This window comes from Mirounga angustirostris, unplaced genomic scaffold (genome assembly GCF_029215605.1).
Source record: "Mirounga angustirostris isolate CCGP_5_RB_7025 unplaced genomic scaffold, mMirAng1.0.hap1 SCAF_9, whole genome shotgun sequence".
Classification (NCBI taxonomy): domain Eukaryota; kingdom Metazoa; phylum Chordata; class Mammalia; order Carnivora; family Phocidae; genus Mirounga; species Mirounga angustirostris.
In genome coordinates this window covers 71,105,699-71,132,347 of record NW_026991717.1, presented here as the reverse complement: position 1 = coordinate 71,132,347, position 26,649 = coordinate 71,105,699, and the positions used below count along the sequence as shown (strand labels likewise).

The 26,649-nt window shown below is 43.2% G+C and overlaps 3 protein-coding genes across 3 annotated transcripts; all 3 read right to left on the bottom strand.

Annotated features, from left to right (window-relative positions):
• Positions 1–10,290: 10,290 nt before the first annotated feature.
• Positions 10,291–11,594, bottom strand: LOC123841758 (ribonuclease K3-like). Its single transcript, XM_045871273.3, has 2 exons — positions 11,465–11,594; positions 10,291–11,086 (listed from the first exon to the last, which is right to left on the bottom strand). The coding sequence occupies exon 2, from the start codon at positions 11,079–11,081 to the stop codon at positions 10,629–10,631; it is 453 nt and encodes a 150-aa protein (XP_045727229.1). The 5' UTR covers positions 11,082–11,086; positions 11,465–11,594; the 3' UTR covers positions 10,291–10,628.
• A 4,527-nt stretch (positions 11,595–16,121) lies between these two features.
• On the bottom strand, positions 16,122–17,179 carry LOC135361596 (ribonuclease K6-like). Its single transcript, XM_064570748.1, is given in 2 exon segments — positions 16,122–17,082; positions 17,084–17,179. Coding segments are annotated over 2 exon segments (537 nt in total). The 5' UTR covers positions 17,165–17,179; the 3' UTR covers positions 16,122–16,626.
• EDDM3B (epididymal protein 3B) lies at positions 16,948–26,050 on the bottom strand. The gene is made up of 5 exons (XM_064570750.1): positions 25,865–26,050; positions 24,492–24,569; positions 22,118–22,524; positions 17,466–17,596; positions 16,948–17,087 (listed from the first exon to the last, which is right to left on the bottom strand). Exons 3-4 carry the CDS (start codon positions 22,504–22,506, stop codon positions 17,521–17,523), a joined length of 465 nt encoding a protein of 154 aa, XP_064426820.1. The 5' UTR covers positions 22,507–22,524; positions 24,492–24,569; positions 25,865–26,050; the 3' UTR covers positions 16,948–17,087; positions 17,466–17,520.
• Positions 26,051–26,649: the final 599 nt, after the last annotated feature.

Here is a 26,649-nt window from a genome sequence, read left to right as displayed (position 1 = left end):
TGAGTGACTCCATTTTGCTCTCTATGGGTTGTCTCAGATCGCGTTCTGCAAATCCAACTACTCTCTGGTATTTAGGGGGTGAAGAAGGAGAGCAAAAAAGACAGGAATTCTGGGCACCTGGGTTTGGAGGACTTGAAAGATGACTCTGAGAAAAATTAAGATGGCCATCATATGACCATATATCCACAGCCTTTCCTAACAAGTTCATGTGATCCACTGAAGACCTAGACCAGGTAGTGACTCAGTGAATGCAGAGAGAGGCAGCAGGGAGAAGCTAGAAGGACTGATGTGTGGAGGGACAAGCTCAGAGAGAGAGCCACAGGTTTCCAAGGCATCCTATTTTACAGTATATTATAGGAATTCAGTGAGGAATTTTGAGAATCATAGGAAGTAATTCAGGTGAAAGTAGTTTTTTAAATAATAAAGTGTTAATGTTGATCTAAATTGTTGATAATACCATCATAAGGTTGCTCTACCCCAGTCACTGCCAATTTTAACCAGTTAATCCAGTGTATCTGAAATAAGTGTGATATTCTACTTTTGAAGTGGAAGAGAAATTATTGTGAACCCAAAACATCTATACATCCATACATTCAGCTATGAGCTAAGCCACAAGCTCTAAGGCTTCTCTGAAATAAAGCCAGTTAGGAAGCACTGGAAACTGACCGGTAGGAACATGTCCCTTTACATCTGCAGAAATCAACTACCAAAGTGGCCCAGGCGAGTCTGTTAACCACTGCTTCTGAGAGCTCCTTAGTTGGTCTGCTTCCTCGAGTTCTGTCTACCAGCTTCTGTAACAGAAGCTGCTTGGGTTGTAGCTTCTAATTTGAGTTCCTAAAGAGATACTATCCCAGGGGTGCCTGAGTGGCTCAGATGGTTAAGCGTGTGCCTTCGGCTCAGGTCATGATCCCAGGGTCCTGGGATCGAGCCCCGCATCGGGTCCCTGCTCGGTGGGGAGCCTGCTTCTCCCTCTGCCTCTGCCTCTCTCTCTCTCTGATTCTCATGAATAAATAAATAAAAGATTAAAAAAAGAGAGATTATCCCTTGAATATAAATTTAAAATCATTTGTTAATTATATCCTTTCTTTAAACATTTTCCTTGACTCTAACTCCTTTCTATTAATTCCTTGTTATGTCCTTTTGTTAACCATTATTCAGTTTTTCAGTGTTTTGGTACAACTGTTTCTCAAAAGCGTATCAGTGATCAATTTCCTCATGCAGACGATGATAATATCTTAGGGTGTCTTAACCTGGAATCCATGGGCTTCCAAGGACTCCATGGATGGAATTTATAGAGTCATGAACTGGTATGGCATGATAACCTCAAAAAATAAAACTACCAGTTATTTTACCAGTAAAAATGGGCTTATTCAGGAAGAGCAGAGAATTGTAATCAGGGACAAGCAAACTACAGCTAAACCATAGGCAAGTCCTTGAACAAAGGAGAGGAGCCCTTTTTTCTAGAGGAAAGGAGGAAGTTTGGAAGGCTGTTGTAAACAGAAAGTGCACTGGAGTAAACTGTGGGTTGGAAGTGTAGTAGCTTTGCTTTGGCTGGGTTGTGACAAACTCAGTTGGCTGGACTGTTGAGGAGCAGGGTGGGGAAGCCTATCTTCCTGCTGGGCTAGCAAAGCAGTTTGCCTTGCAAAGTAGTCTTTTCCGGTTGGATCTGTAATTGGTGTGAGTGGTGGGGCATGAGAGCGCCCCCTGCTGGTCCCCACAGCCCTTCTAAGCCAGGTTTCCTTTTATTAATTTTCACAGGGGAAAAAAACTAACATCTTTATTTTCACTAACCTGCAACTGAAATTTAACAATTCCTTCACTTTTGGGGGCACCTGGCTGGCTCAAGCGGAAGAATATGCAACTCTTGATCGCGGGGTCGTGAGTTAGAGCCCCACATTGGGTGTAGAGGCGACTTAAATAAATACAACTTAAAAAAAAAAAAAAGATTTCTTTCTGTTGATGGTCTTTTTGGTTGTTTCCTTGTCTTGCAACTGTGACCAATGCCGCAATGAACATAGGGGTGTGGGTATCTCTTTGAGATCTTGATTTCATTTCCTTTGTATAAACACCCGGATGTGGGATTGCTGGTTCCTATGGTAGTTCAATTTTTTTTACAAGATTTATTTATTTACTTTGGGGGAGGGGATGAGGGGGAGAGAGAGAGAGAATACTGAGCAGACTCCACTGAGCGGAGAGATCATGACCTGACCTGAAATCAAGTCAGACTTTTTTTTTTTTTTAAGATTTTTATTTATTTGATAGAGACACAGCGAGAGAGGGAGCACAAGCAGGGGGGAGTGGGAGAGGGAGAAGCAGGCTTCCCACTGAGCAGGGAGCCCGACGCCGGGCTCGATCCCAGGACCCCGGGATCATGACCTGAGCCCAAGGCACACGCTTAACGTCAAGTCAGATCTTAACTGACTGAGCCGCCCAGATCCCCTCGTAGTTCTATGTTTAATTTTTGGAGGAATCTCCATACTGTTTTCCATTATGGCTGCACCAATTGACATTCCCACCGGTAGTGTACCAGGGTTCTCTTTTCTGCATATCCTCACTGTCTTGTGCTGGTCTCAGCTATTAGATAGTGATGCCATCAACTAGGGATGCCTGCAGGCATGTACATTGCCCGCACTATTTGAGGTCGGCCCCCACAGACATTTTCCCATCCAGAGCCAATCTTGTGGCTGAGCTGACCCTTGTGGCTCTTATGATGATTGCAAGATGCACCTCAGCAACAACCCTCAGGGAGCTTTGAAAAAAATGAGGCTAATAAGCCTCATATATTCTGGAAGGTACATGGCACACCCAGAGCCCCACAGCGAGGTCTTGTGTAGAGAAAGAGCGCACACACTTGGGGCTCTGCCTTTATTGGAGTCAAGGGTGGGATGCCCAGGATTTTGAGGTTTCACTTTTTATTGGTGAATTTAAAACATAAGAGTGGGAATGAAAGCATGGGAAAGGAAAAGCAGGGTCACACAAATGGTCAGTTATCTAGGGTCACCCAGGGCTAAAGGGGGAATTGCGTGGGTGGGATGCCATCGCTCCTTATCTAGCTGTACAGCTAGGAATGTGTGTATTTGAGATGGATGTCTTTGAAACGGATGCCTTGGCAATCAAAAGCTTATTGTATTTTTTTAATGATAGCCATCCTATATCAGATGTGTGGTGATATCTCATTGCAGCTTTGATTTGCATTTCCCTGATGGTTAGTGATGGTGAATGGATAAAGGAGATATGGTATAAACAGACAATGGAATTAGTATTAGTTATTCAGACTTGAGAGGAAATCCTGTGACTTTTGACAACATGGATGGACCCGGTGGACACTATGTTGAGTGAAATAAACCAGACACAGAAAGACAAATACTGTGTGATCTCACTTATATGTGGAATCTGCAATAGTCAGACTCATAGAAGCAGAGTACAGTGGTGGTTACTAGGGGCTTGGGAAGTAGAGGAAACGGGGAAATGTTGGTCAAATGTCAGTTTTGCAACTGAATAAATTCTGGAGATCTGATGTATAGCATAGTGACTGTAAGTATGTTAAAACTCAAAAAGGAGTTGCTTCTGCTAAGCCCCACATCACCAAATTGAGACTTAACTACAGTTTTGGCTCTGCCAGAAGTCAGGACCTGCTTGTTCAGCACTAGTTAATCTGCCTGATAGATCCCTGCCATTCCCTAAAGGAAGGTAACTTTGCAATAACTGACCTGCTTTTTTTCCTAGCATGACATCCTTGTTCCTGTTTCCTCAACTCTATGATAAACTAGTCTTTGACAAATCAGGAGGGAATGTCCAACGGAAAAAAGACAGTCTCTTCAATAAATGGTGCTGGGAAACTGGACACCCACATGCAGAAGAATGAACCTGCACCATTCTCTTTCACCATACACAAAGATAAACTCAAAATGGATGAAAGACCTAAATGTGAGACATCCTAGAGGAGAACATAGGCAGTAACCTCTTCGACATTGGCCACAATGACCTCTTTTAAGACATGTCTCTAGGGCGCCTGGGTGGCTCAGTTGGTTAAGTGACTGCCTTCGGCTCAGGTCATGATCCTGGAGTCCCGGGATTGAGTCCCGCATCGGGCTCCCTGCTCGGCGGGGAGCCTGCTTCTCCCTCTGACCCTCCCCCCTCTCATGTGCTCTCTCTCTCCTCTCATCCTCTCTCTCAAATAAATAAATAAAATCTTTAAAAAAAAAAAAGACATGTCTCTAAAGGCAAGGGGAACAAAAACAAAAAATGAACTTTTGGGACTTCATCAAGATAAAAAGCCTTTGCACAGCAAAGAAAACAGTCAGCAAAACTAAGGGGCATCCCATGGAATGGGAGAAGATATTTGCAAATGACATTACAGATAAAGGGCTGGTATCCAAGATCTATAAGGAACTTATCAAACTCAACACCCAAGGAACAAATAATCCAGTCAATAAACGGGCAGAAGACATGAAGAGACATTTCTGCAAAGAAGACATCCAAATGGCCAACAGACACATGAAAAAGTGCTCAACACACTTGGCATCAGGGAAATACAAAACAAAACCACAATGAGATACTACCTCATGCCAGGCAGAATGGCTAAAATTAACCAGTCAGGAAATGATGGATGTTGCTGAGGATGTGGAGAAAGGGGAACCCTCCTACACTGTCGGTGGGAATGTAAGCTGGTGCAGCCATTTTGGAAAACAGCATGGAGGTTCCTCAAAAAGTTGAAAATAGAGCTACCCTATGACCCAGCAATTGCACTACTGGGTATTTACCCCAAATATACAAATAGAGTAATCCGAAGGTCCACCGGCACCCCAATGTTTATAGCAGCAATGTCCACAATAACCAAACTATGAAGAGAGCCCAGATGTCCATTGAGAGATGAATGGATAAAGAAGATGTATATATATGTATATCACATCTTCTTGTATACACACACACACACACACACCCCACACACAGCAATATTATGCAGCCATCAAAAATGAAATCTTGTCAATTGCAATGATGTGGCTGGAACTAGAAGGTATTATGCTAAGTGAAATAAGGTAATCAGAGAAAGACAATTATCATATGATCTCACTGATATGTGGAATTTGAGAAACAAGGCAGAGGATCAGAGGGGAAAAGGAGAAAAAATAAACAAGATGAAACCAGAGAGGGAGACAAACCATAAGAGATTCTTAATCAGGAAACAAACTGACGGTTGCTGGAGTCGAGGGGGGTGGGAGGGATGGGGTGGTGGGGTGATAGATATTGGGGTGGCTATGTGTTGTGGGGAGTGCTGTGTATTGTATAAGACTGATGAATCACAGACCTATACCCCCAAAACAAATAATACATTATATGTTAATAATAAAAAGAAGATAGATAGATAAATAAATAAATAAATGAATGAATGAATAAATAAATAAATAAAATAGTCAAAGGGAGAAGGGAAGGGTGTGAGCATTGAGAGGGTTCATTCCCTCTGGAGTAAATGAGACAAGGGTTTCCGTGTCGTGGTCATGGATCTGGTGGGCATTAGTCTTTGACCAGAATGTATGAGGATATTAAGGTGTGTGCATGCTTATAAGCTGAAGAATTAAAAGTGGGTAGGAGGAAAAAAAATATCCCCCCACAAGAACTGTAGCACAACCTTCTCAGATATCTGCAGTTTAAGGTCTTTATTACAAGTAAAACATGAAAGATGTTTCCGTCAGGAAGAGTGACTGAGTCTTAAATGATCTAGAACATTTCTAATATTCTGACTTACTAGAGTGATTCAAAAGTCTGGGAAGAGAGAAAGTAAATCTCTTGTATCATTTCTTGATGCCATTAGACCCCAGCACAACAAGGGAGACAGATTATCCAGACCGAGCTCTCATTTTGCCAGCATGTATTTCCAAATTTCTAACGCTTCTCCTAACAGCTGACTTTTGGGAATAACCAAAAGCAGTTACTTTCAGAACGCTCCTCGTGATGAAGTGGAAAAAGGCCTGGATTAGGAGCCAGTTCAACTGGATTTTTGTCTCAGCTTTTCCACTATTTATCTGACAGATAAGTAGATAAATACATTGTATGCTAATAACTATAAATAGCTCTTTTGGCTTTGGTGGAGGACGTGCCAGGGGACTGTGAGGAGCTGGTAGAGATAAGGCCACAACACCAGAGCTGATTGTGAGGATTAATTAGAAGTTAGGTGAAGAGGATGTTAAGGTCATCCCAAAGAGGGAACAGTGTGTGAAGACAAGGCTGGACACATGCTTCCTGGACGTGTTTTGAAAGCATATGCAAAACTATTATTAGCTTAGGTCTATGTTGTTTTGTTCCCTACTTAATTATGTTTTTACGTACCTCTTTTTTCTTTGAAAGATTTATTTATTTATTTATTTATTTATTTGAGAGAGAATGAGAGAGAGAGTGCACAGTTGGGTGGAGGGGCATAGGGAGAGAATCCCCAGGCCGACTCCTCACCAAACATGTAGCTGGTTTAGGGCTCCATCCCACCACCAATGACATCATACCTGAACTGAAAGCAAGAGTCTGCAGCTCAACTGACTGAGCCACCCAGGTGCCCCTGATTTACTTACCTCTAAACCGCAGGCACAATCAATCATTAACTTTGCCTTTTTACTCGTACTCTGAGTTTACCCACTGATTGTAAAAACATAACAAGAACCAGACAGTAACATCTGTCTTGATATATCTGATCCCAGGTCCCACATAGCTCATCATTTTACACAAGAATGCTTACCTCCAGATTGTTTCAAGGACCTCCTAACAAAGTTCAAGAAACCCCTTATCTTCCTTTCATGTATATAAGTTGTCCCTAAGCTCAACCAGACAAGGCAGCTTTAGGAATGATCCCTGCTTTCTCCTTGACTATAAAACTTTCTTTGCTTTAAATCCAGTGTCTCAGAATTTGACTTACTGCACATTGGATGCATGGACAAGTTGGAGTTTGGTAAGAAAGAGACCCATAGGCATGAAGGAGAAGGGCCAGTTTAGGGTATTTGTTTGCACATTGATGATAAGAATCTGATGGGAAACAGATGATAACCTTTGCCATAAAATTACCTGATGCCTCATGTCTCCAGTGCCACCTCATTGTCTGGCAGAATGCATACCTCCAGATTGTTTCAAGGTGCCCCACCACCATCAAGGTTTCAAGAAAGCCCTTACCCTCCTCTCAGGTGTTCACCTCCTTCTCCAAACATATGTCAGCTGTTCCTAGTCTCAACAGGGCAAAGCAACTTTAGGAATGATCTGCTGCCTTCTTGTTGGGCTGCCCTTCTAATGATAAGAAAAACTTTCTTTGCTTTCAAACCAGTGTCTCACACGTTGGCTTCCTGTGCATTGGGGCACAGACAAGTTTGAGTTCAGTACCAGTGGTTAACCTAGGACATTTTACTAGCTGGTAAAACCAGGATGCTTCAAGATTTTAGTAGAAGGATTTAAGATTTATAAAATGCAGGAGAGCCAGGGTGGCATAGTCAATTAAGCATCTGACTCTTGAACTCAGCTCAGGTCTTGATCTCAGATCTTGAGTTCAAGCCCCACTTAAAACAAAACAAAACAAAACAAAACAAAAACCTAGGAGGGACACCAGGGTTGCTAAATTGGTTAAGCATCTGCCTTCAGAAAAGGTCATGATCTCAGGGTCTTTGGATCGAGTCCGGCATCCTTCTCCCTCTGCCTGCTGCTCCCCCTGCTTGTGCTCTGTCTCTCTCTGACAAATAAATAAACAAAATCTTTTTTAAAAAATCTAAGAATTATACAATGAGGAAAGTTTACAAAAGCAGATGGGATAAGAAATTTCTCAATACAGAACAAATAGCAAAGATAATGTAGCAAGCGCTCTCTCTCTCTCTGAATCCCCACATACCCACTCACTACCAGGAGTATGGATATGAATCGAGTTTTGTGGTAGGTTGGAAATATGTGTAAGAGTATTTATAGAGTTAGTATAATTTTGGTGGTGGAAATGGGGTAGGGATTTTTTGGAAGGTTCTGGGAGAAATTACATTATGAAAAAATAGAGAAGGATCAGTCTTTGGAAATAGGGCCTAAAGGTCATGAATCCACTTTAACTTTTTTTTTTTTCTTAAAATCCTTGTGATGTAGGAATTAGTTGGGGTTTGGAGCCTCTGGTTAAGAAAGAATTCTTGAGACATCTTTGGTACAAAGAGTTGATTTTATTAAAGCACTAGGACAGAATCCCTAGGCAGAAAGAGCTGCACTGGGGTCATGAGAAGTGGGACGGGGTTAGGGATAGGGTAGGTCTCTAAGGAATTTGGAAGCAATGTTTCCAGGACCCTGAGGGGACTAGCTATTGTTAGGAAAAGGTTATTTATTACTGTCTAGTAAAACCTTAGTCATGAGACCCTTCAGATGTATATTGGTGGGCCATATGCTTAGGGGATGATTGCCATCATATAACTTGGGTTGGGGGGGGGTGCTTGGGTAAAAATATAGGAAATTTCCAAAGGAATTCTTACAGGATCTTGGGGATCAGGCTAAGATTGCCTTTTGGCCTTAGTAATGTATTAACATTGAGGCAGCTGACTTCCTAAAGGACTGTCACTCTGCCTGTATCAAGGACCTGTCAGTGGGCTATAGGCAGTAAGGAAATTTAATTTTTTCTTTCGCCTTTGTTTCCCACATCATATGTGTTTGCCAACCTGGAAGTTCCATGAACCCCATACTTTGTGATTTTTATAGAGGCTACATCACACAGGCAGGATCAATTATTACCTCCATTTCCATCCCTTCTCCCCTCTGTGGAGGATGTGGGTGAGGCTGAAATTGCCATGCTTTTAATCATGGCTGGATCTTCCTGGTGATCCGCCCCCATCCAGGGACCACCCAGTTGACTGCCAAGAACAAAGATGTTCCCAGTGCTCTTATCACTTAGGAACATACAAGGGTTGGGGCGCCTGGGTGGCTCAGTCGTTAAGCGTCTGCCTTCAGCTCAGGTCATGATCCCAGGGTCCTGGGATGGAGCCCCGCGTCGGGCTCCCTGCTCCGCGGGAAGCCTGTTTCTCCCGCTCCCTCTCCCCCTGCTTGTGATCCTGCTCTCACTGTGTCTCTCTCTGTCAAATAAATAAATAAAATCTTAAAAAAAAAAAAAAAGGAATATACAAGGGTTTCAGGAGCTCTGTGCCAAGAATCAGAGGGAGAAATCAATATATATTTTCTACTATCTCACAAGGATCCAGTCATTGACTGATAAAGGGTAACAGAATATGTTGACCCAAAATATCCCTTTTTGGCATAAGAATTATATTAAGCTTCTTATTTTGAGAAAATGTAGACCAAGAGAAATTCTGAAAGCAGACTAGAGATCCATAAGCCTCAGATGGCTAGCTGACTTTTAGTCTCATTTTTTATGGGGCTACCATATGTAGGTACATAATTAAAAGAGTATTTGTCCTATTAATCTGGGAGGGGGGTTTCATCCAAGAACCTAGAATGATGAAGGGAAAATTATTTTCCCTCCTACACCTAGAACCTAAATTCTTAATCCCAGCCAAATTCTTTTTTTTTTAATGATTTTATTTATTTGAGAGAGACAGAGAGAGAGAATGAGCACAAGGGTGAAGGAGGGACAGTGGGAGACGGAGAAACAAGCTCCCTTATGAGCAAGGAGCTAGAAGGGCCTGGAGATCATGACCTGAGCCCAAGGCAGAGACTTAACAGCTTAACCCACTGAGCCACCCAGGTGCATCCCAGCCAAATACTTGACTCCTGTCCTTCAGTGTCTAAATCCAATATCTGTTCCAAAACACCATTACTTCTGTGATATTTCAGTATTTAGGTAAGGGAAGAATGTTTTTCGTTCCCCAGTGCTTTTTTTTTTTTTCTTTCTTGATCTCTGCTTTCTCTTCATGCATTCCAAGAGATCATGGGAGAATTGACTAAGGCAACAGTGGATTATTATCCCTACTACTACTTATATTCAAAACATTATCTGATGAAATACGGGATCCAGTAGTAAAGATGTAGGATGTGTCGGTTGTCAGGGTTAGAACCTGTTCATGAAAATACTATGGATACTCCATGAGGTATCCATGCCACCTCCAAATAAATATAGACTATGGTTTCAAGGGAAATATGTAAAAGCCTTGAGCAGAGTTTGAAGGGATGACGAACTTTCTTGCTCCAAAGTCCAAAAGACCCAGGGGTGGGGGACGTGGCAGAAGCCTTGGGTTGTTGAATAACCTCAAAAGTCACCTGGGGCCCCAATAGTTCTCCTGAGAATGTTGGCAAATGCAATCAAGAGGACCCCAGGCTGACAATGATATGAAAGGCATTCCAAACACACACACTCAAGGTCATTACAATGCAACAGAAAGTGATTTTATTGCTGTGAACACAATGCAATAAAGGTTGGCAGAATTTCCAAGATTAAAAATAGGGGACCTGGGTCTTTCTTTGCCCTCTTCCTTTGCCTTCTTTCAAAACACAGCTCCAAAGCGGAAAAGTATCTGATCACTTTTGTCCGCAACTCTGCTCTGGCATCTTGGGACTCTAATTCTCCCACTCCCCTTCTTCTTCAATGGGAACCATGGAAATCAACAAAGAAAAAGAAAAGGCAGAAGAGATCATGAGAGAAACTGCACCAAGTGAGAGGGAATGTAATGGAAACCTTAGTCTTAGTCTAAGTGTACAGGAACTAGACGATAGGGAGGGTCGCCTGGCTGAGGGGGGTTACAGGCAACAGTGTAGAGTTGGTACTGGGGAGTGGTACTGTAGCGGCAGTTGGGATATGTCCCTCCAGTGAGATTGCAGTAAGTCATGCCAATAGGATTTGCACTCCGGTGGCAGTTATCCCGTTTATTCTTGCAGCGTATGTTGGGCAAAAGACAGGTATTAGACACGTTCTGGATGGAGTCATGCAGAAAGGTGTTTTGAGGCTTACAGATCCGATGAAGATTATTGACAGCATGCATTGCATTGTTGCATTGTACAGGACCTACACTTATATGCTGAATTATAAACTTTTGAAACCCAGTGAGTTGAGCCCAAGCACCAGGGGCAAGTCCTGGCCCCGATGATCCAAGCAGCAACAGGAAGAGAGGAAAGGGTCCCAGAAGATCCAGCATCATCTCTTCTGTGTAAGAAGAGGGAAGAAAATGAGAGAATGATAGTATTAGAAGCTAAAAGAGCAAAATTATTATTCACATCCATATAGATCTTTATTGCTCCTTTCAAGATTTCATTCGTTGAATTTTTTTTTAAACCATTTCCTTTCTGACTTGAGTCTCACATTCTATGAAGGACCTGAAGCCCAGGGAGGAGGAATGTGAGGTAAGATGACTTTTCCTCTGACTGGCAGATCCCATTCTTTTCTTTGTCCTGTACTTATGGGTCTAGAACCTCTTCTCTTCCCTCTTCCCTCCTGGACTATTTCTCCTCCATCTATGTGACCTGGACCTTCTGGCCATCTTCACGGCTCTACTCTCCCCAGCCCCCGGGGTTCTCCTCTTACCAGGTCTCCGTGCTGGCGCTCCCGCTGAGATCAGAGGCCGTGGTTAGTCCCAGGCTCAGAGGCTTTTGTCTGCTGTTCCTCTGCCAGGTATGCCAGCGCAGCCTGCGTGCAGCAGGGAAGGGTTCCGAGCCCTTGGAAAGAGCAAAGGGAACCTAGGGCTTGGAAGATGCACTTCTTGTGCACAGTGTGGATGAGACCCACACTCTCCAACTCACCGTTTAAAGCCTGGATCCCTGTAGACACAGGAAGAACAAGCCTACTTAAAGGAACAAAGAAGAAGTGATAACTTCCTCAAAGAAGTTGTGAGGAAATGATGACGTCCTGATAACCGTTGAGTGCTTCCTTCCCTGACACTTTAGTGTTTTGAGCTCCCTTATTTCAGTTCTTTAGGAGAAAACACACCACAAACACACAAGACTCCCCCGGTCCAGTTGCCAATTGCAAGTCCAGCTTGTCACCTGTGCTTCTGACTGCCTGGCTATAAATCTGCGCTTCCCACCACCCCCTTGTTTATTCGATGATTTGCTAGAGCCGCTCACAGAACTCAAGGAAACACTTATGCTTTATGAGTTTATGGAAGGATATGATAAGGAGAAAGATGAACAGCCAGATAAAAAGATAGCTAGAGTAAGGTCTGAGAGGGTCCCTAATGAAGGAGCTTCTGAACCTGTAGAGTTGGGGTGCATCACCCTCCCAGTGTAGATGATGCTGGAAAGATTTTAGGGTTCGAAGCCAACAGCCAAGAAAGAATTCTTGAGATGTCTTTGGTGCAAAAAGGTGGCTTTATTAAAGCAGGGGGACAGGACCTGAGGGCAGATAGAGATACACTGGGGTCATGAAGAGGGCCCATTATATACTTTCAAGTTGGGAGGGGGTTAGGAATAGGATAAGTCTCTAAAGAATTGGGAAGGAAGGTTTCCAGGACCTTGAGGGGATCAGCTATTTTTGGGAAAAGGTCATTTATTACTCTCTAGGAAAACTTTAATCACGAGACCTTTCAGATTTATATCAGTGGACCGTAAGTTTGGGGGATGTTTGCCAACACGTATCCTGTTGGGGAGAGATAAAGGGGTTTCCAAATGACTTTTTTTTTTTATTTTTTAAAGATTTTATTTATTTATTTGACAGAGGGAGACACAGCGAGAGAGGGAACACAAGCAGGGGGAGTGGGAGGGGGAGAAGCAGGCTTCCCACTGAGCAGGGAGCCCGACGCAGGGCTTGATCCCAGGACCCTGGGATCATGACCTGAGCCGAAGGCAGACGCTTAAAGACTGAGCCACCCAGGCGCCCCTCCAAATGACTTTTGTATATTATAGTAGACTTACGGGATCCTGGGTTTCAGGCTAAGATCGCCCTCTGCCCTTGGCCAAGTAGTAACATCGAGGCAGCTGTATTCCTAGAAGAATGTCACTCTTCCTCTGTCAAGGACTTGTCAGTGGGCTGTAGGTAGTAAGGAAATTTAGTTTTCTTTTGTATTTGTTTCCCCCATCATAAATGTGTTTGTGAGGCTACCTCATACAGGCAGGATCAATTATTACTTCCATATCCAGTCCCTCTCCCCTCCCTCGAGGATGGGGGTTAGGCTGAAATTGCCAAGCTTTTAATCATGGCTCCATCTTTTGGTGATCAGCCCTATCCAGGGACCACCCAGGTGGCTGCAAAGAACAAAGATGTTCCCAGTGCTCTTATCACTTAGGAATTTACAAGGGTTTCAGGAGCTCTGTGCCAGGAATCAGAGGCAGAAATCAATATATATTTTCTCCTATCTCACAGGGGTCCTGTCATTGATTTTTTTTTTTTTAAGCTCCCAGGTGCATTTCATATGAAATTCTGAGAGAGTCATCTGCATATGAAACCAGAGTTGAGAACTGCTGGAACATTTGCTAAGTTTCCTTCTAAGCTTTGCCACTTTGGATCATTCTATAAAGAATGTCAGGTCATTGAAGCTGATTTAGGGATATACCTAAATGAATATCTGATTTAGTCAGTCATCTTGACTCTCCCACAATGCATGATTGCACGCAGGAGTAACACAAATCGGAGAGAGAGGCCATCTTGGTCTGGTCCATTAATTTAGAACAAACACCTCTGAGCATAAAAGATTGTCCCCAAGTTATCCTCATTCTTACTCCCTCCCACAATTACTTTAATCTATGAGTTCCCTAATGTATAAATAACCATAATTGAGTAGTGCTTGAGAAAGAGTGAGTAATTGAGTGGTTTAATGAAAGGAAATTCAGCCTTTTACTAGGTTACTTTGCCCTAGAATCTCCTGAAATGTCCAAGTAATGTTTAGAGAGTACATAAGTCCATTGTGATTACTGATCAGGTTGACGCATGCCATCTGAAGACCCCTTTCCTTGAGGATGATGCTACTTTCCTACACTGGTTCACACTAAACGTGAACACAGATCCTTGTGTCCACTCCCTCCAGACTTGGCTTGAAGACTTTGAAACTATAGGATGTAAATGCCACACGGCTTAAAGATGAATACTATTTTTTTTTTTAAGATTTTATTCATTCATTTGAGACAGAGAGAATGAGAGACAGAGAGCATGAGCGGGAGGAGGGTCAGAGGGAGAAGCAGACTCCCTGCCGAGCAGGGAGCCCGATGCGGGACTCGATCCCGGGACTCCAGGATCATGACCTGAGCCGAAGGCAGTTGCTTAACCGACTGAGCCACCCAGGCGCCCGAATACTATTTTTTTAAAAAGATTTTTTATTTATTTATTTGACAGAGAAATAGACAGCGAGAGAAGGAACACAAGCATGGGGAGCAGCAGGCAGAGGGAGAAGCAGGCTCCCTGCTAAGCAGGGAGCCTGATGTGGAACTCAATCCCAGGACCCTGGGATCATGACCTGAGCCAAAGGCAGACGCTTAATGACTGAGCCATCCAGGTGCCCCAAAGATGAATACTATTGAAAGCTGCTCTAAATTGGAGGACTCAAGTCCCACCAGATAAGTTCCCCTACTGGGTACCAACTTTCTCAAGTGCCAAGTTGTCCTGGCCTTCTTATGTCTTCCCACTGAGAGGGGCCTTCAGTATTTAGCACACTTGGAATCCAGGCTCCTGAAACCTGAAACTTCATATTTCTGTCTTTGTTTCTAGGACATGACATAAATATGTGGCATGAAGGAAGATGAGTCCAAGTAGCCCACCTGTGAAAGGACTCGCTCGGTTTGGAAAGATCCATTCTGCAGTGCAGATAATTGACACACTAGTAACTACTTCAGTAGGTGGCCTTTCTGATAGGCATTATGTTTGGCTGCTACTCAAAGACAGATCAGTCTACAAAGCACTTTGACTTACACTGGCCTGCTAGCCCTATGAATCTAGTAGTTGACAAGGAAAGGGAAAGGTATGCAGGATTAGCAAAATATGCCACCCTAAAATATGCCTTTTTGGCATAAGAATAATGTTAAGCTGTTTATTTTGAGAAAGTGCTGACCAGAAGAAATTCTGAAAGCAGAGTGGAGGTTACCCTTTGTAGGGGAAATTTACATTAGAAAGGAGCCAGTAACAGGAAGTGAGCCATTACAGGGATCACTTTCATCTGAGAGAGTCCTCTGCATGGGAGGGCAAATTTCCTTTCCCAAACATTGCCTCCTCTCACCTTCCTCTGAATTGTCTTCCCTCCTTTTAAAGACCTAGACCCCTATCCTTTCCATAGTCAGGATGGTCCAGAAGACTCAATTGGCTAGTTGCTTTTAAGTCTAATATTTTTGTGGGGCTCCCGTATGTATGTACGTAATTAAAATAGTTTTTGTCCTATGAAGTTGCCTTTTTTAAAAAGATTTTATTTATTTATTTGACAGAGAGAGAGGCAGAGAGAGCAGGAATACAATGAAGTTGAGGGGCTCTCAGCCAAGAACCTAAAATGGTAGAGGGAAAATTATTTTTCCTCCCCTACAAATAGAACCTAAATTCTTAATCCCAGCCAAATTCTTAATCCTAGTCTTTCAGTTTCTAAATCTTCTACCTCTTCCAAAACCCCATTACTTCTGTGATATTTCAGTATTTAGGTAAGGCAGGAATGTTTTTAGTACCTCAGTGCTTTTTTTTTTTTTAAAACAATTGTAAATATCTATACATTCAACATTGGAGGATGTAAATACATAAGGTAAATATTAACAGACATAAAGGGAGATATTTACAATATCCCCAGTGCTTTTTTTTTTCTTCATCTATGCTTTGTCTTCATGCATTCCAATAAACCATGGGAGAAGTAACTCTAAGGCTACAGTGGATTACTATCCCTACTACTACTACTTATATTTAAAACATTATCTGATGAAATACAGAAACCATAGTAAAGATGTAGGATGCACCAGTGTCAGAGTTAGAACCTGTGTGTGAAAGTACTCCAGACACTCTTTGAGGTATCTGTGCCACCTCCTAATAAACATAGACTGTGATTTCAAGGGAAATATGTAAAAGCCATGAGCAGAATTTGAAGGGATGGAGAACACTCTTGCTCCAAGTCCCAGGGACACAGGGGTGGCAGAAGTGGCAGAAGAAGCCTTGGGTTGCTGAATAACCTCAAAAGTCGCTTAGGGCCCACAGAGTTCTCCTGAGAATGTTGACAAATGCAATCAAGATGGCCCCAGGCTGGCAATGATGTGAGAGGCATCCCAAAGACACACACTCACGGTCATTACAATGCAACAGAAAGTGATTTTATTGCTGTGAACACAATGCAACAAAGCTTGGCAGAAGTTCCAAGATTCAAATATGAGGCCTGGGTCTTCCTTTGCCTTCTTCCTTTGCCTTCCATTGAAACACACAAAGCTCCAAAGCAGAAAAGAATCCTGTTTGTTTTTGTCCCCAACTGTGGTATTGCCTCGTGGCCCTGTAATTCTCCAACTCCCCTCCTTTTTTCTTCTTTTTTTAAAGATTTATTTATTTATATGAGAGAGAGCACAAGCAGGGTGTGGAGCAGAGGAAGAAGACAACTCCCCACCGAGAAGGGAACCTGACATGGGACTGGATTCCAGAACTCTGGGACAATGACCCCAGTCGAAGGCAGACACTTAACCCACTGAGGAACCCAGGCACCCACTCCTTCTTTCTCTAAGGGAAACATGGAAATCAACAAAAGGAAAGAAAAAGAATAAGAGAACCTGCACCAAGTGATAGGGAAAGTCACAGAAACCTTAGTCTTAATCTAAGTGCACAGGAACCAGAGGATAGGGAGGGTCGCCTGGCTGAGGGGGGTTACAGGCAACAGTATAGAGTTGGTACTGGGGAGTGGTACTGTAGCGGCAGTTGGGATATGTCCCTCCAGTGTGATAGCAGTAAGTCATGCCAATAGGATTTGTACTCTGATGGCAGTTATTCCAGCCATTCCTGCAGATCCTGTTGGGCAAAAGACAGGTAGCAGCCACCCTCTGGAAGGAGTCGTGCAGAAAGGTGTTTTCACCCTTACATTTGCCTTTAAGACTATTGACACGAGGCATTTCCTTGTGGCATTGGACAGGACCTGATCTTATATGTGATATTTCAAACGTCTGAGCCCTGGTGGAGTGTGGAGGCCAAGCACCAAGTGGTTGCACTGGCCCCCATGATCCCAGCAGCAACAGGATGAGAGGAAACGGTCCCAGAAGATCCAGCATCATCTCTTCTGTATAGGAAGAGGAAAGAAAGTGAGAGAATGACAGTAGTAGAAGCCATTAGAGCAAAATTATTATTCACATCCATATAGATCTTTATTGCTCCTTTCAAGATTACATTCGTCGAATTTTTTTTTAAACCATCTTCTTTCTGACTTGAGTCTCATATTCTATGAAGGACCTGAAGCCCAGGGAGGAGGAATGTGAGGTAAGATGACTTTTCCTCTGACTGGCAGATCCCATTCTTTTCTTTGTCCTGTACTTATGGGTCTAGAACCTCGTCTCTTCCCTCCTCCCTTCTGGAATATTTCTCCTCCATCTATGTGACCTGGACCTTCTGGCCATCTTCACGGCTCTACTCTCCCCAGCCCCCGGGGTTCTCCTCTTACCAGGTCTCCGTGCTGGCGCTCCCGCTGAGATCAGAGGCCGTGGTTAGTCCCAGGCTCAGAGGCTTTTGTCTGCTGTTCCTCTGCCAGGTATGCCAGCGCAGCCTGCGTGCAGCAGGGAAGGGTTCCGAGCCCTAGGAAAGAGCAAAGGGAACCTAGGGCTTGGAAGATGCACTTCTTGTGCACAGTGTGGATGAGACCACACTCTCCAACTCACCGTTTAAAGCCAGGATCCCTGTAGACACAGGAAGAGCAACCCTACTTAAAGGAACAAAGAAGAAGTGATAACTTCCTCAAAGAAGGTGTGAGGAAATGATGACATCCTGATAACCGTTGAGTGCTTCCTTCCCTGAAGCTTTAGTGTTTTGAGCTCCCTTATTTCAGTTCTTTAGGAGAAAACACACCACAAACACACAAAACTCCCCCGGTCCAGTTGCCAATTGCAAGTCCAGCTTGTCACCTGTGCTTCTGACTGCCTGGCTATAAATCTGAGCTTCCCCCAACCCTTTCTTCATTCCACTACTTTGTTAGAGTGCTCACAGAACTCAAGGAAACACTGATGGTTTATCAGTTCCTTAAGGGATAGGATAAAGGAGACAGATGAAGACCCAGATAAAGAGATACCAAGGGTAAGGTGGGAGGGTCCCTAGTGAAGGAGCTTCTTTCTTCATGGAGTTGGGGTGCATCACCTCCCAGTGTAGATGATATAGGAAAGATGTTAAGGTTTGAAACCAACAGCCAAGAAAGAATTCTTGAGACACCTTTGGTGCAAAAAGTGGTTTTATGAAAGCACGAGGACGGGACCTGTGGGTAGAAAAAGCTGCCCTGGGTTTGTGAGGTATGGCTGATTATATACTTGCAAATTGGGGGAGGTATGGAAAAGGGAGGTTTCAAAAGGATTTTTGTGTGTTAAAGAAGACTCACAGGATACAGGAGGCCTTGCCATTACCTGTTAAGATTGTCTTTCCTTCTAGTAAGGCATTGACAGTAAGATAGTTGGGAACTTCCTGGAGGAAATTACACTTTGCCCCCTTCAAGTATCTGTCAATGGGCTGCAGATTATAAGGACATATAATTGTATCTACATCCCCTACTAGAAACTAGACATTGATAGAAACGCTTTGTTCTTGTAAATTGCTAAGACTTTTGTAAACTGAGGGAGACTCATGTCTTGCAGAATTGTAATCTCTGTAAATTAACTATTTGTTTTTCCTTTAGGGCAGCCAGAAGTGCCTGAGGAATGTCACATATATCTCATGGGGGGGGGGGGGCGGGTGTCAGATTCTGCCTGTCCTCAGCTAGCCTTCTGCTCCCTCATCAACTCTACCTGTTTCAAGGACTAGTCAATGGGCTGTAGGAAGTAAGGAAATTTAACTTTTTCTTTTGCCTTTGTTTCCCACATTACTTGCATCACTATTAGAGATTCAGTCTCAGAAGATAGTGTAGAGGAAGAAGCAATCTTTCTCTTCTCTCCTTCCTTCTCAGCTATGGCCTTTATAACATAAGACAGAAAAACAAACGGAAGTTTATTAGCATGGATATGTCATATATACATGGGAGAAATGAAGGGATTGGTGTGAAATGTGGTGATGTTGGGGTCCAGGAGCAAATGGTCAAGACAGCATTCTTGAGTCATCTTTGGTGCAAAAATGGTGGTTTTATTAATGTACAGGGACAGGACCCGTGGGTAGAAAGAGCGGCACTGGGGTTGTGAGTAGTGGCTGATTCTATTCTTTTAAGTCGGATTTGGCTTAGGGATAGCCAAAGTCTCTAAGAAATTTGGAAGCAAGGGTTTTACGACCTTGAGGGGCTAGCTGCTGTTAAGATGAGGTCATTTACTATTGTCCAGTACAACATGAGTCATGAGACCCTTCAGATGTCTATCGGTGGGGCATAGGCTTGGAGAATTAATGCTAACATATAACCTGGCGGGGGCGGGGGGGGGGAGGTAGAAATAAAGGAAGTTTCCAAAGAGATTTTTATATGTTAAAGGAGACTTACAGGATCCTGGGGGTTGAGGTACTATCAGGCTAAGGTTACCTTTTTCCTCTAGCAAAGTATTAACATTGAGGCAGCTGAGCTCTTAGAAGAAGGTCACTCTGCCTATCCCAAGTACTTGTCAATGGGCTGCAAGTTGTAAGAAATTTAATGTTCTTTCTACATTTCCTTTGCCTTTGTTCTTCACATCAGGAAAGATCATTCCAAGAGGTGGTGAGACCTTGGGCTAACAGACCATCTTCAGCTAAAACGAAGGAAGAAGAGTGTGGGGAAGGCAGGCTCCAGGAAGTTGGCAAGGAAAGTATAGAAAACAAAGTTTGTTTTGCAGAGTTAAGCCTGTGCCTTCTCCACTGGTAAGAGTTTCTTGTGATTTAGAGTCATCTTTATCTTGTTACTAGACATAGGGAAACACCCTTAGGGATAGAGATTTTCTCTATGATGATAAATGTCCCTTATTTGTAAATGGGTGATTTATAGGCTGCTTTCAGAGCTTCTCCTCTGTCTTCTGTTTCTCAAAATAATCAGCTCAAAATCATCTTTGTGCCAAAGAGCCATCTTTTCGGGTAGTACATTCTGGTCTCCTATAAGAAAGAATCTGGTTGGCCTAGCTTGCATCTCATGACCGTCACTTGACTCAGTAGAGCGGATTCGAAACCCTGATGGATAACCCCACCAATACTGCACACAAGCAGGGGGCGGGGGGCATAGTTCCAGAAAGGAAATGAATATGCAGCTATCCAAATGGGGGGAAGTGGCTGTGGGAAAAAACAAGCAACAACACAAAACTATTATATTAGTTGTGCTTGATCCATTTTCTTTCCGTGTGGTTTCAACCACCATCTTTTAACCCCCCCTTTTTTTTTAAGATTTTATTTATTTGAGAGAGAGAGAGAGCACAAGAGGGGGGAGCGGGAGAGGGAGAAGCAGACTCCCCGCCGAGCAGGGAGCCCGATGCGGGACTCGATCCAGGGACTCCAGGATCATGACCTGAGCCAAAGGCAGTCGCTTAACCAACTGAGCCACCCAGGCGCCCCTTAACCCTTTAATAAAAGGAACTTTTAGAGTTTTTAGAATGAAGTATTTGTGAAAACTTACTGTGGGAGACCAGAATAGACCACTCTGGAATATAAGTATAAGCAACCAGAATACGCTACCACAAAATATGCCACTACATTTTATTTTTGTTTTATTTGTTTATCTGTTTTTGTTTTCATTGTTTTAGAGAGCGATAGCTTGTGAGAGTATAGGGCAGGTGGCAGAGGGAGAGGGAGAGGGAGAGTCCCAAGCAGGCTCCAAGCTCAGCACAGAGCTCGATGTGGGCTTGGATCTCATGACCCTGAGGTCATGACCTGAGCCGAAATCCAGAGTCGGCGTTTAACCGACTGAGCCATCCCGGTGCCCCACGCCCTACATTTTGAAGCAGCTTTTATCAACTGAGAGAAACAATCAGTGTTCCTCATCTGCAAATTGATTATTGATACAGAACTCCTGGCTTAACACTAATCTCTTGTGAGTTTGGTTACTATAGGTCATCCTCTCCCCAGTGTCTGCTCATCCCCAGGCGCACTGGAAAACTGCAAAGCTGAGGAGCTGCTCTTGGAACATGATGACCAACCTAGATTCCTTGGCTACTCATTGGGCCCAGACATCTAGGACTAGGAATGCAGCCACCTAACTGAAACTGTTATGACCTTGGTCTTTTCTCCAATTGTTTCAAGACTAGAGTCATTCAACAATGCGGGATGCTAAAGAACATAAGGTACTTTAATGTTTCACATTTCTCCTCCCCATACCTGTTCGAGGAAAACTGATATGAAGTGAAGGTTTATCTTTCTCTGTATCTCTCTTCCTCATTTAGCAAACAGAATTCTCATGGACGTTACTTACTCGTGTCTTCAACAGTTCCTTCTGCAATTTACTTCCTCTTTCCTCCAACAAAATTTAAGTCTTGAGACCCATTCTTGAAGGTTACATTTTAAAGTCCCATATCCCACTCTATATGTCTGCCTAGTGAAAATGATTATTATCAGATAACCTCAGTTCTGCCATTATCTTCTACTTAATTTATTATTCCTCAAGAAACATAATGCCTTGACCTATCTAAAATGCATGCATTTCCTTAAAGACATGTTTAAGGAATGAGTCCAATGACACACACCTTAAACATACACTCTGCACACATCATATCCAAGCATAATCTGTATCACTCCTCCAGTCATACAACCCGTAACATATATAAATGTCACACACATTGGAATGACATACTTTATTTAGGAAAGGGAAGACCATTCAGCTTGGGTCAGTATAAGGAGAGTCACTATCAGGAACGTCCCTGGTTCAGTAAAACAGAGAAGCCATATGAGCTTAATCTTAAAAAACTGTAAGAGCAAATCAGATAAATGAGGGCACAAGGGTATTCCAGGCAGAGAAACCGTGCAGGCGGTTTTGATAGGAAGAAAGCATGTGATGATGCATCACTCTAAGTAGTTGGAAAGCGTTGGCACATAAATGCAAAGGAAGGAGTAGCAAGGGCTGTTGATGTAGGCAGGGGCTCCCACTTGGGAAGCGCTGGACACTCTACTCGAACCTGGGGGTGTGGGTAGACTTTCTATTTTTTGATGTCTAACAACTGGATGTCCTCTATGCCATCGACATACCCGTTTGCACCACAGTGGAATTCAACGTAGCTGTAGCTGCTGTGCTCTCTGTAGCTCTTTTGGTTGCCCTCCTGGTAGCACTTGAGTATTTTGAAGGGATGCTGGGCCCATATATATACATTTCTGTAATGGTCTCTCCACTTCCTGAGGCAAATATGCTCGATTTTGTGCCAAAAGGTATAGATGAAGATGTGATAGTTCCTGTCGCGTGGAGCTTCTCTTTCCCTCATGAGATCCTTGCATTTGTAGTCGCTGAATTTCCAGCTTGTGCTCAGGTAGTGCTGTTTCATGAATTCTCTCCAGGAAAGGTTCTGGCTGTGTACAAGCCACCCACCTAGGGCAAACAGCAGGGCCAAGAGAGGGCCGAGGCCCTTTAGAGAGGATGCCATTTCAGTCACCAGAGCCACCTGTGGGTCCACGGGGAAGAGAGAGGAAAGCATTTTCTCAACACTGCCTTAAGAGTTGACCTGCACCTTAAAATTCCTTTCTTGCCAATGTAGGCACTGGGGCCCAACTTTACCATTTTGTTCCCAGGCTTGAAGAGGATAAATCTCATTAGGTAGTAAACTTTACAAGAACTGAAAATATGCTAGAACCTGACTGAGACTAACACAAGATGGTCAAAAATAAGTGAAGTTTATTTTGAGGATTTCAAACACCTGCTGTCTGCCCTCTCTTCTACCCAAACTGAGGAACCCATCATCCTCTAGCTAATTCTGTTTGACAGTCCAGATCAATTCTCTGAAGAGCATGGTTCTAAAAGAAAATGGTATTTTAAGCTTTATGACTGTGAAGTGGAAAGGGTTGTCACACTCTAAGGGAATGAGGAAGTTAGGTGAAGACTTGGATGATACTTTCCCTCAAACCCCAGGCTACAGTTACAATGATTCTGCAAAACGGTGTTTTCCTAATCCTGATGTCCTTAGAACACTTCCCCAAAGCCTGTGTGAAACCTGTTATCACTTCTGACCACCCACATACTTCTCAGCGGCCATTTACCTCATTATCATAATTATAAACCATCTTGATTTGTTGTTCAGAATGCAACCATATAGGAACTCCAGTTTTGAAAGATTGTTCTCATCATCAGTCAAGTACCAGATTGAAACTACCCTCTCTGGAGCTACTCTGGTCAAAATTAGGGAATGGAGTTGTTTGGAAAAGTCTCCCCTTTAAACCGGCTCTCCGTCCTCATTCACCACTAGGAGTACAGCTGGTCCTATGGAATCGCTAACCTCTTCTCAACTCTCTGAGCACTGTGTCCACAAATGGGGTTAAGAATAGCTGCCTCAGAGACCTGGGAGAATCTAATGAGATATGTAAGTGAAAGCACTTCTGAGAATGTTGCAGGGACCCAGGATGGGCCACCCCATAAGGTGTCCCAGGCATATTGATAATTTTGAATTGAAGCTACTTGGAAAACAGCCAGTGCAAGGACACTCAGATCCTCTTCTGTCCCTGTAAAAGCAGAAATGGAATCTCTCCTATGAATGGTACCCTCCCTGTAGTAAGAAATAAAAGAGACATTCTTATCACCAGAGATAGGGATTTTACTTATTTTTTTAGCATTTTTTAAGTAAGTTCTATGCCCAACATGGGGCTTGAACTCATAACCCTGAGATCAAGAGTCACATGTGCCACTAACTGAGCTGGCCAGGCAACCCACCAGTGATAAGGATTTTAAAGCCAAGAAAGCTGTATAAACAAACTTTCTTCCTTTTTACAAATCTACTACCTCAGCCCAGATTCTGCTTGGAATTCCTTACTAATTAAAACTCCCAAACATTTGTTTTGTCTGTCCTATCAATTCCTCACAAATCTATTGTCTCATTGTTAAAAATATATAAAAACTGTCTGCCTCGGTCAATTCTTTGGGATCTCAATTTCATTCTCGGGCCTCTATGTGCACATAACAAAACTTTGCTTTTTTTCTCCTGTTAAATCTGTCTTGTGTCAGCTTCAGTCTTAAACTAGCTGGAAGAATCTTGAAGGATAGAAGGAAATTTTTTTCGTCCTCTACCGTGTCAAGTGCTCTATCAGGCACAGAAGACAGAGTAGGCACATTCATATCTGGACTACGCTATACCTGGCCCAAAGGTCCTAACCAGGATAGAAGACCAGGATTCAAGCTGCTTCAATGCATTATGCTTGGGAAGATTGGGGAGGAAGTGGGAGTAGGGGTGGGGGTGGGGGGTTGAGGGGAGAGACTGTATCACTGGGATTAATCCTGAGTTGAATTCATGTCTTTGCTTCTTACAAATTCGATCACTTTCCTATCTTAACTCTTCCGTCTAGAAATTGAGTGAGGCCCTTTCCATTGTTTCTGGGCCTTTCCCGGCAAGCGTCCTCAGCACCAACCCTAACTCAAACTCACCCTGTTCAGATCCAACACTCAGGTGTCACTGGTCGAGGAAATCAATATGTGGATCTGAAGAGCAGAGAGCCAGGAAGTCTGCAGCAGTGAAGAAAGGAATGGTAGTGAGAGGTACAGCACTCCAACTGATTAGAAGGCTGGCAGGGGTGGGGGACAGCCTTCCAATGTGAACCTGTTCCTGTGTCTTCTCATCTAGAACACTTAAGTTCACTCTGAGAATAGCCTGGAGCAAAGGTGTCCAATATCAAAGACTCGCTTCTGGGTACAGGGGAATGATAAGGCCCTGGGGAGGAGTAATATGGGAGTAGGGTAATCTGAATTTATCAGGGGACAATCAGAGATCTATCTCCTAAATTCACTTCCTGAAAAACATCTGGGGAAAGATCCCCAGATGACTAGGCTCTGTTCAATGAGAACTTCAGTGGGAAAAACAACACCACCACCACCGCTGGTGTTGTGAACTGTGGAATCTTCATCGAGAGGGGAGAGTATGTTGTCAAAGGTGCAATTTATGCATAAAGTGAGATCCTTGAATGTGTTTCCTATCAATGCATTTCTTTAAAGGCTGCTTCTAGCTAAGCCAACTTGGTTGAGTTTCTCACTGGGCCACCTTATTATGAGACAGTCATGAAGGGTAGCAGAGTTTGCCACTCCAAGTGTTACCTCTTGGGGATAAGGATGATTTTGAGCTGGTGATTTTTAAGAAACCACAAACACAGGAGAAGCTCTGAAGCCAGAGTGGAAGTGAGCCTTTTTAAAGGAACATTTACATTTATAAAGGAAATTTCCATTTGTAAGTGTGTCTCCCTCTTAGTACCAGAAAGAGAAAGATGAATCTATAAATCACAAGAAACTGTTATCAATAAAAAAAAGAAAAGGAAATAAACTCTTATTAATGGAGAAGGCACTGACTTAAATATGCCTAACAAAACTCAAGGATTGTTTGCTGGGCTTTTCCTGGTAACCCCCCCCATAATTGGCCTCCCCACCGCCATTCCAACATCTTTCTTTTGTCCTTAGTTGAAGATAGTATTCAAGGTGGTGGCTTGAGCCATTTGGGGGCATTTTTCAGTTTTTCTGGGTATCTCCAATATACGGGAGATATATGCTCTTAAACTTTTGTTTGTTTTTCTTTTCTCAATCTCTTTTTATTACAGAGTTAATAAAAGCACCTAGAATGACAGTGTTTTACTCCTGTCTGTATTCACAATATCAGAGTGAAAATTAAAAAACCAACAAATGTTGTAAACATGTTTTGTGAACTTTTTACAGAACTCAAAATGTACAAGGGGCAATAAACATGAAAAAAGTCAACCCCAGTAGCAATGAAGGAAATAACAATTAAAACAAGATTATGCCCTTTTTTTACCTACCAAGTTGCCAAATTGTAAAACATTATTGCTTTGGACAGCTGATGAAAGTGGCTGATGACCCAGTTCAGGAGGCACAAAAGCAGCAGCGTAGTTCCTGCCCCCAGCGGTACACAGGGTGGGACCGGTGTTCAGTCGAACCATAATTTGTATATCCAGTCTCCTGTTAAATGGCAGTTAAAATTTTCTTTTTTCTTTTCTTTTTTAAAAATTTATTTATTTGAGACAGAGAGCATGAGAGGGAGGAGGGTCAGAGGGAGAAGCAGACTCCCCGCCGAGCAGGGAGCCCGATGCGGGACTCGATCCCTGGACTCCAGGATCACGACCTGAGCCGAAGGCAGTCGCTTAACCAACTGAGCCACCCAGGCGCCCGGCAGTTAAAATGTTCTAATCTTTCGCTGTTACAAGTAGTGTGAACAACGTTTGTACCCATGAACAAAAGCCTGTAGGATAAATTTCTAAATTAAAATTGCTAAGGCAGAAAAAAAAAAAAGAATTGTAATTTGGTGCATACTGATTACACAAGCCAAATAGTGTCCCACTAGAGAGCAAAGAACAGGGGTTTCTGGACAGAAAAGAGGAATGCTTTTTTTTTTTTAAGATTTTATTTATTTATTTAAGAGAGAGAGCCAGTCTGAATGGAGGTGAGGGGCAGAGGGAGAAGCAGACAAACCACTGAGTAGGGAGCCTGACTTGGGGCTCCATCCCAGGACCCACAGGCAGACCCTTAACTGAATGATCCACCCAGGAGCCCCAAAGGGGAAAGCTTTTATACATTGTTTACAAAG